The sequence below is a fragment of the Acipenser ruthenus genome, chromosome 3, assembly GCF_902713425.1.
Source record: "Acipenser ruthenus chromosome 3, fAciRut3.2 maternal haplotype, whole genome shotgun sequence".
NCBI lineage: Eukaryota > Metazoa > Chordata > Actinopteri > Acipenseriformes > Acipenseridae > Acipenser > Acipenser ruthenus.
In genome coordinates, this window is record NC_081191.1 from 90,406,814 (window position 1) to 90,416,832 (window position 10,019).

The following is a 10,019-nucleotide window of genomic DNA, read 5'->3' on the forward strand; positions in this document are numbered from 1 at the left end:
ATCTTTCAGTTTTGTATTTTTAATATATCATTTTTTTCTCAATAAAAACTTTTTTCCCCTTAACAGCGTGGAGTATGGTGTGTAGATAAGTGGAAAAAAAATCCTCATTTAAATGCATGAAACTTCATTGTAGTTAAAAGCTTGTTCTTTACTTTAACACGATCCGCTCCAATGAAAATCCTTAGGCATTTTATTATTATTTAAATTTAGTAGTCACCTATTGACACCAAAGTGTCTTTTTATCATCTAGAAAATATTGCAAAGATTAGTTCTAGTATCAGATAGTTTTTGAAAAAACAAAACAAAACAAAAAAAACACGCAATACATTTTAATATAGTCTCAAAAAATCTCCCTTGATTCCTATGAAACACTACCCCTGGTTAATTTGAAATATTGGTTGCTAAACTAAGCAATTATTTCAATAAGCTCTATAAACATTTGGTGCAGATAGCAAGCTTTGGCACACAAGGTCTTTCTCATTTAAAATCAACTGAAGGTATACATTATGTAATCTACATGTTCATATTTTTTTCTGACCTATTCAGTATTCTATACATGTATGTGATGCATGATATTCTATTGTTGTTTATTCCAAGACCATTATTACTTCCAGCAACACATCACGGGAGCTGCTTCTATGAACACTTGTCATATGCAGTTTCAGAAGTAAGGCAGTTTTAAGAAGTTGCATTTATATTTATGAATATTACCCAATTGGAAATGCTCATATGTAAATATTCCTATCCACTGCGACACATTTTATTTCAAAACAGTGTGTTTGAGAATCATCAATGCTTTATTCTAGAGAATGCACATTTGATAGTTCATTAATAAGTGATGGTTAAGGAAGGACAGTACCATCTTTGCACCCCCCCCCCCAGAAAACACCACACACACAACTGCTGAAAACTAGATTTATACTGCGAACTTAAGGAAATGGAAAATTACTTCAGTTATTTGATGGTGTTGGATTTAGAAGAAAATATAAAACTTTTTCCCACATTACTTTGTGAGTATTTATAAAATAATGTACCAGGATCAAGACCCCTTTTATAATCTTTTATTTAAAAAGATTTCATTACAAAACACACGCAACTGGTAAACAGTGCAAGCTTTGGAAAATTGGAACCTCGAGATTTCAGAACACACTGGCAGTTTTTATTTTCTTTACTTAACACAACTGTTGGTACAACACATTCAGTTCACATACATTCATTACCAACCATTTGCACAACTGGATTGCACACCCACCCCCCACCCCAAAAAAAAAAAAAAAAAAAAAACCACCAACAACCCAATACCTTTTTAGTTTTGCTTACTGCATTATTAAACACAGGTTTTTCCTAAAAGTCACAAGTAACCTCTACCAGTAGATTCTTTACAGTTCATCTTTACTTCTCTCTGACAAGTGTGTTGCGTGCTCTTTCAAAAACTTGCTCAAGCTTTCCACGTCTCGAGTTCCACCTTCAAATTTGACAGGGTTCTGTTTGTTGTTGCTGGGTGCAAAGTAAATAGTGGGGAATCCTTCTACTTTGTAGTTATCATTAGGTATGTCATTGGCAGTGGAATCCATCTTGGCAATAACTAGGTTTTTCTCATGCTTGTACTTCTTTCCCAATTCATTATATTCTGGCTCCAGTTGTTTGCAGTGCCCACACCATGGTGCGTAGAACTCAATGAGGACATCTTTCTTTTTATCCAGGACTATTTCCTCAAAGGTTTTTCCCACAACAACCTTCACTGGGCCTTTGTTGCTCTTGGGCACTGGTTGAGATTTCACAACAGCTTTTAATTTTCCTACAGAAAAAAAATAAAAAAAACACACAACATTACCCATAAACATTCAATAAATTAAAAGGGTTTATGGCCACACATAGTTATTATTATTATTTTTTTAAATATCAGTTTGCAGACAGCACCTGGCTTTTATAAAGACAGTGATAAATGGTTTCAGGGTGTGAGGAGGTTTGCGGCCTGCAGCTAAAACCACCATTGGTGTATGTAAAAGTGGTTTGTTTAAAATTACTCGATAAAGCCAAGTGGCTAATTTCCTGCAGTTAATTACCTTAACCCTTAGCGGTCCATTTATTCAGCGTGTGTCAGGCACGTCAGGTCCAATTTATTATCACACGCGCATTTATAAACAAGTTGATTTATAAATCAACTTGTTTTAGTGACCACAAACGTCTCATCCTTTTGGCGAGAAGTGAAAACTGAAGTTCCGATTGCTGTAATTCTCGTATCTATGGACACACACTGCTTTATAGATACAGCTCAACTGTATTCAACAGTATGGTTGCATACAACAGCTAATTAAATAAGATCATACCTTTCTTGAATGCCATGACAAACTCCCTCAGTACATCTGAATCAAATTCTTCAGGTTCCATGCTGTATTTCTTGCCTCCATCTCCCAGAATTCCAACATTCACCTCCTCCCCACTATCACTCAGGCCCAGTGCTTTCAGCTCTTCTGCATAGTCCTCCTCGTCAGCTATTACAAATGTGTATTCTGGGAAATCATGGGCTACTTCCAAAACTTTGTTACGCCAGAACTGAGTGGCTGGAAGAATGAAAAAACACAGTGACAATTACTACACAGAGGAATGGGCTTACTGGCTGATAGGGTCACATGACCTCAATATATATATATATATATTATATATATATATATATATATATATATATATATATATATATGGTTTAACTTTATTTGCTGCAACAGACAGTGCCCCAAAGCACTGAATTTAAATGAATACCCTAAAATTAATGAAAATGTTCAAATGCAGTATTTCTGTTATCTTCTTGAAAAATATAATGTGTGTATCTTTCAGAATGCACACAATACAGAAAATCTCTCTCTACATATACACACACTCACCAACACGATAATCATAGCTGAAGTCAACACCATAGTAAATGACAACCATTGGACGTTTGGTGTATCTCTTGGCATCATTACTCTGCTTCCTATGTCCAACCAATGGTAGGGTATGTTTTTCAATGAACTCCTTCACTTCTGCCTCGGTGGTGGATTCCTATGGGGGGGAAAAAAAAAATAAAAAAAATTGAGTTAGATTACTTTCTCCTTGAAATTATGGCATTTCTAGTTCCCCTCTTCTCAACTGTATCTGCCTTATTTTCAGTCAGTTTTCCTTCCTTAAACACAGGGAGATTTTAAAGTCACTTGATCCAGTTGAATATTATGCACACTTACTGTAATAGTTAAGATATAGGATTTGGATTCAAATTTGGAATGGAATTTTTCAGGTTGCATCATGACCACTTGTCCTGCAGAAGCTTTCAAATACTTTGAGATTTCATTACTGAAGGTGTGGTGGAACTTGTAGTCTTCTCTCAGGTTGTTGCCTAAGAAGCAAAAAGGAACGCATCAAACTTAGCATATATTTCTATAAAATACTCCACAGTAGTTAACATCAAGGCAATATACCTCAGTACAACTCAAAGCTAGACATTCCAGGGCCACAGTTTGAATTTAAACCTTTCTGATTCAAAAAGTATTGAAACATAACATACCTGATCTAAAACACCTATAATTTTCCACATTTATTGTGACAGTTCCATTACAAGACTTTCAGAAGCTTCATATACTTACATGTATTTCGGTAAAGTTCCAGAGCAGCATCCTGATCATCAGCAAAGACACCAACAATAATGACATCATCCCCGTCCTTAACAAATTCCTGTATCTGCTTTACAGCCTGGATGTGTTTGGTAGGAGGCCCAGCCTGCTCAATCATATAATCCACGATGCCTTTATTAAAAAAAAAAAAAAAAAAAAAGGGCGGGGGGAGAATGAATACATACAAGTATTGATTTATTTACAGGCAGTTTTAGATGGGGTCAAAAGGGAACTGCTTCTATGACCCAATACAAAACAAACAAAAACAGCAGAGATTTTTAATTTAGAAACTACAGGTCCCATTCTTTAAACGTTTAACTGTTTCTATACTTTATCCATTCTTAAACCTTTAACCAATATACTAAATGAAGAACTAAAATGACAGTGGGATGCTCATTTTAATTCATCTTCCAGAAACATTCTAGAACGTTCTGTTGCTAAAAGACATTACCATGCTCTTCTCTTGGTCCATTGTATTCAAATGCTTTGCCCTTTCGGAAGATCTTCAGTGTCGGGTAACCAGAGACTTCAAACCGTTTGGCAACCTCAGATTCTACTGTAGCATCAACCTTCGCCAGTGGAATGGGTGGAGTGCGCCTGCTGAGCTCCTTGGCAGCCTTTTCATACTTCGGAGCGAGCTGCTTACAGTGTCCACACCTGCGATAATAACAGCAGTCAAATATCCACCACACAAATGAGCAAGACAGTCAAACTACCTATATAACAATGAACAATGCACAAAAACAAGGATTGACCAGCCTATTCTTCCTGCAAACCAAACAGAATAGCTGCATTACAGGAGGGATATAGGGACACTGCATTGCTGAGGATTCCAAGTTCAATGCCCTGTTTACCAAGGCATGCATTTTAAAAACTTCACAAGTTGGGTTTAACACAGTGGAAATACTATTTTTAAAAAGTTGTCCTCTCCGACTTGCACGGCTGATGTGAAGGTATTTTTTTGTTGCGCTGATATAATCCAATCACATAGTTTTACACAATAATTTACAAATCTTGGTAGGGGCTCCCTAAAGTCACTTCTTTATTTATTTTATTGTTGACTTACTTTAAGGAGTAGCCTACCCAGGCCACATACCACTGTCATAGTACAGCTGCGTAGCATGCGATCTGGACAACAATAGTTTTCATTGTTTTTTTTAAATGCCCATAAAATCTTTGTGCATTTTAAATGAGTATTGTATTTGTTATTTCTCAGCATCCGAATGCAAAGGCTGATATAGTTATTTCCGTTGCAGCTCTCATCACACAAAAACAAATTCATAGAAGGCTGAGATTTATTTAGATGCAACTACTTGGGAAACAATCACTTTAAAAGTAACTCAAGGTACACAAACCTATATTCATACTATCGGCAATTTAAAATGTCAGGTATAAATAAATCATGTAACATAATAGCAGCTGCGTACAGAACTTGTACCAATTTCTGACAATACATGCCCAAGTTGCGAACTGTTATATGGTGCAATTGAAATATGTTTAAGAACACACATTCCCAGATTAAGATTAAACAAGTCATTTGGAACAAAAACGCTCAATTTGCTCTTCATTTAAACAGTAGCCCACATCACAAAACAGGAAGCTCACACTGGCACAGGCTTTGCCTGGCATCTAAGAAACTGTCTCACAAGAAAAAACTATGCATCTCCATTGGGAGATTCTTACCAAGGTGCGTAGAACTCCACAAGAATGATGTCTGCCTCGTTGACCACCTCATCAAAGTTGTCATTGGTCAAGACCATGGTGACCTCCGGTGGGGGAGCCCAGTCTGGCTGAGCCACCTCCTTTACTTTGGCAACAATAGCTGAAACAAAATATGAAGCAAGTCAACCACGGCTTTATATATAACAGGAAAACACGTTTTAGGCAAGACAGTTAATACCAACACATTGAAATACTCTGCAGGGACCAACATTAAAATACTGTGTAGCTAAAGTAGGTGTATACAAATGTATTGCTGAGTCATGTACTGCTAAGATATCATCTCATTATCTGAGAAAATAGTATTGGCATAATAAAATAAGGTTTGCTAATTTTATATCCCCAACTGGTACAGCAACAAAAGGGTTTATGTAATACAGTACAAAAAAAAAATTGGTTAACTGCTGTAAAAGCAGAAGACAAACCTTTTTCTGATCGATCTCCATCATAATCCACTGGCTGCCCTTTCTTCAGGATCTTGAAAGTGGGGTAACCGTGAACTTCAAACCTGCTGCCAAGTGCGGTCTCTGCTGTAGCATCAACCTTGGCTACAGGGATTGGTGGATCATTTTCTTTCAGAGTTTGTGCGATTTTTTCATACTCAGGAACAAACTGCTTACAGTGTCCACACCTAGTTTAAAAAATATATATATTTAGGCTCATTCCAAATTGTATGTACTTGACAATTTTAAACAAATTTGCAGTACTACAGCCCTGCTTTTTAATTAAGCTTTCACCATGGCGCTCTACTGGAGCACATGTCATGATTTTAGAAGTGACAACTTAGTCAATTCATAACTTAAATTCAGAGATACAGGGATATGATGTACCGTCATTTTAATATTTTCCACTTGTAAAAACAGCTTTTTGGAAGCACACTTTATTAAAAAATTGACATATCTAAATAGTAACATTTGATAATTCAAAAGATTTGTTTATTATTTTAAGAACATTTAAAATACAGGACAGATCACAGAAAAACTCTGGTTGCAATAACTGAGCGGGACGTCACATAAATCTTATGTCACAGGAAAGAATGAGGTAATTCCTGTGTATTACAGAAATGTGATGTAGTTATCTTTATGAACTAATTCATTTGTTAATACTGATCTCTGCGTTTACCGATTTACACACAACCACAAAGCCCTGCAACAGAGAACAAACAGAAAGCTGATTTTGCTGAGAGGAATGAAACTGTAAAACAAAACTAAAAACAAAAGCAAGTTTGCTAGCTTTAAATTAACTAGAGTTGCTAGCAACTATAAAGGCTTCCAAGCAGCTATTGTGAAATTTAAGCACATTGGTTATTATAGGTGAAACGTTATCATCACAACTGTGCTAACTGTGTAAATTTTGGCACAAATATAAGACGACTTTTGAAAATTCCCCGAAATTGTCATTAAATCTAAGATGGCTGCCACACCATGTGACCAAAGGCCGCTATATTGACCATGGCACAACATCCCATAGTCCTCTACATCCATGTCAAATTTCGTGCATTTTGGTGCAGCCGATTAGAAGTTAGGCAGTTTTATAGCCAGGTGCATATGTTGATGATGTCATACATCACCGTTTGACCTTAAGGAGAGGTCAGAGGTCACGGGCGATGACATTTTTTCATAGAGCACATATGACTTCCTATACGCCCTAGGTGTTAATTTCAACGTAAATTCCAATATGGCCACCGCGCCGTGTGAGCAATCGGTTTCAATCTTCAGCAGTTATTACTTTCCAACGGTCTGTACAATTGTGTTGACACTGAAGAGCATAAGTGCAACAGTGTTCTTGCTGTGGGTTGCAAATTTTTTTTACAATTATCAATATGGCCGCCAAACCATGTGATCAAAATGTGTCATTTTCATATCACGAGTACTTTACGTGAGTCTCTATGGTCATATGAAGTTTCATGACTGTAGTGTATTGCACCTTGGGTTTGATAGTTCACCTGACCAAACAAAAAATACATATATGTATCTGTAAAACGTAAACTGTGTCTGAGAAGTAAGTATTTTAACTGCAATTAGTAACATTATTTTCAAAGTAATGAGAGCATTTGTTCAAGTAACTAACCGATTACTTTTAAAAGTAAACTTCCTCATACTGAAAATAGCAGCATGAACCCCCAGTGACACTCACCATGGTGCATAGAACTCCACCAGCACAGTATCCTTGTCAGCTACAAATGTGTCAAAGTTAGAATCTGTCAAAATCAACACCCCATTTTCTTCTTTGGCATCTGTATCAGTGTCCTCCTCTTCATCTTCACCATCTTCCTCCTCACCATCTTCCTCCTCCTCCTCTGTGGCATCTGTAAATGTATTTATTTATTGTTATTTATTTTATTTTTTTTACATTGAGTCACTTTCCACTATCCATCTAACAAAGAGCCTGAGTCTGTCTTAGTATGTTGATCCCTTAACTAGGACTCCGTTCACACTACTGTGCTGGCCCAGGGCCACCTCATATTTAGGTCTGCAACCCCGTTCACATTTGTGGTTTAAAGCGCCTTTGCGGATTCACATATGTGACTGCAAACCAGGCCTAAAATGTGGCCAATATTTTATTTTTATTTGTTTTAAAAAAGGGAATGACAGCCAGCACTCAGAATGGAAGAGCTACCAAGATATACAGTAATCACTGACAATGCAGCACAGTACCAATTTTATGGTATAATGTGTATTTAAAATAAAGTTTATATATCAGTGTCCTATTGTAAGTGACTCTGCATATAATGCACAGTTCACAGCCTACCTCTATAAAGTGCTTTTGTGATGGTGGTCCACTATGAAAGGCGCTATATAAAGATATTATTATTATTATTATTATCAACTGGGTCAATGTTCATGAACAGCCTCGCTATAAAAAGCCACTAGGCCTCGTCTCCACATCCACAGGTGCTGTGCATCACTGTAGAAAGCAGTTAAGTACTACATTAACTCCATATGAATGCAGAAACCCTACAGTATCACTATGAAGAACTAGTGATCGCAAAGTGATTACTAAAAAAAGCTGATTTGGGTCTCAAGTATATGGCTTTCAAAGGGTTTAGTTGAAATGAGTCGTGTATTCACTTGTTGACACTTTAAAAATGAATCATGTGACGCGGTTATTAATCATGCTTTTAAAATCGTTTTGATACCTAGTTCTTATTTCGCCCCTTTTGAAAACCACGCTGTTAACCGTTCATTTTGCAACACTCAGTTTGTTTTACGTATGGTAAACCGAGACGTTTGACTTCAATCGAGTTCGTACTGCGACACGTTTAGTTTTTTTGTTAATTAGACCACCACCTGGACACGTTTGTGAATCACAACTAAAACACACACACACACACACACACGACAAGTTGAACCTCAAGGGGCCGTCTAATTGTGTCAGCAAATTCACGCCACTGGAAACTTTTAGAGCACCAAGTGCAAAATGTAAACATGCACCTCTTTACAAAATAAAACAGGAGGGTATGGAAGATTTTAATGCAATTCATTTCTAAAGTCATTATGAATTTAGTTCTGTGGACTGGTCGTGAAGCATGCAGTTGTAAGAGCAAAGGGGCTGCATTTTCCCAGTGCCTTAAGAGTAGACTACATTTTAAAAAAAAGTTAACAAATGTTTGCAGGCAGATCTATCAGATTAACGATTCTATCAATACAACGTTACTGTAACAAAAATTCAACCTTGTTTCGCAAACATTCCCATGCACATTCCTACACTGCATTCATCAAAAAAGTTTCAGAAAGAGAAATAACTTACCATTTTCTTCACATCGTACAAAGATTGTGAGTTGGGCAAAGCCAAGCAGTGCTAGAAGCAGCAATGCTTTTTTTCCCTTCATTTTCACAGAATATCTAATCTGTCCTGATTACCTCCCCGACGTTTCTGGTCCCCTGCTGGTCACTCTAATCTACGGCTGCTATATATAATTGGTTCAAACCAATACACGACTTGCTACGTACTCAATACAAATCGCCGAATGTGTGAAATCAATGCACCAAATCACACCGTTGTCACTCTAACAACCATAAGGATGTCAACCTTTTTTTTAAAAAACAAAACATTTATAGCCACTGTTTGATTTGAGGGTGTTTAACTTGAAATTGTCTGAGGTGCCGCTGTCCCATTGGCTGTTGCCTGTTTGGTCCCACCAATCCAACTGTGCCACTCGGAACAGAGAATCGAGTACGTTGAGCAAGGCTATTGGCTCCAAGAGTGCTTGTCGCAGAACATTGGCTAACGAGAAAGAGAGTGCCCTGAGAAGATTAGGAGGAGAGTGAGACCGGTAGAACAGGGTGAAATAATTCTGATTTTATTTAGTCAGAGTGCTTGGTGTCAGATGCTGAGTTTATCTGGCACAAGGAAAGTGAGCTGTAAACAGATTGCGGTTGTCAGCAAAGGGCTGACGTGTGGTTGAAAGCCGGTTCATGAGAGAATCGGTAGGTAGAAATGCCCGCAACCTCCAGGCGTTTTACATCTTCATATGTCGCAATAAATCATCGCTGTTTCACAACACTTTGAGGGGAAACTTTCCTAATGGAACAGGCAACTCTTGGCTGTTATAACTTTGATATTTACAAGGAGGCAGTAAGCCTTTTTTTAAGTTAAAAAAGAGAGATCATTTATATTTTAAGTTGAAGCATTTGCATCTAAAAGAGTAGTTCA

The 10,019-nt window shown here is 37.2% G+C and overlaps 1 protein-coding gene across 1 annotated transcript; it reads right to left on the reverse strand.

Annotated features, from left to right (window-relative positions):
- Positions 1 to 1,046: 1,046 nt before the first annotated feature.
- On the reverse strand, positions 1,047 to 9,467 carry LOC117435664 (protein disulfide-isomerase A4-like). Its single transcript, XM_059018744.1, has 10 exons — positions 9,114 to 9,467; positions 7,500 to 7,671; positions 5,789 to 5,994; positions 5,328 to 5,466; positions 4,096 to 4,301; positions 3,618 to 3,776; positions 3,219 to 3,370; positions 2,883 to 3,039; positions 2,331 to 2,564; positions 1,047 to 1,798 (listed from the first exon to the last, which is right to left on the reverse strand). Exons 1-10 carry the CDS (start codon positions 9,193 to 9,195, stop codon positions 1,380 to 1,382), a joined length of 1,926 nt encoding a protein of 641 aa, XP_058874727.1. The 5' UTR covers positions 9,196 to 9,467; the 3' UTR covers positions 1,047 to 1,379.
- Positions 9,468 to 10,019: the final 552 nt, after the last annotated feature.

What these genes read in the sequence shown, in the direction of transcription:
- LOC117435664 (XM_059018744.1), bottom strand. Translation starts at nt 9,195, where the DNA reads ATGAAGGGAAAAAAAGCATTGCTGCTTCTAGCACTGCTTGGCTTTGCC. An exon ending in GTGGAGTTCTATGCACCATG is followed by an intron (nt 5,995 to 7,499) that starts GTGAGTGTCACT and finishes TTTTTAAACTAG; the next exon opens with GTGTGGACACTGTAAGCAGT. An exon ending in TGGACCAAGAGAAGAGCATG is followed by an intron (nt 3,777 to 4,095) that starts GTAATGTCTTTT and finishes TTTTTAATAAAG; the next exon opens with GCATCGTGGATTATATGATT.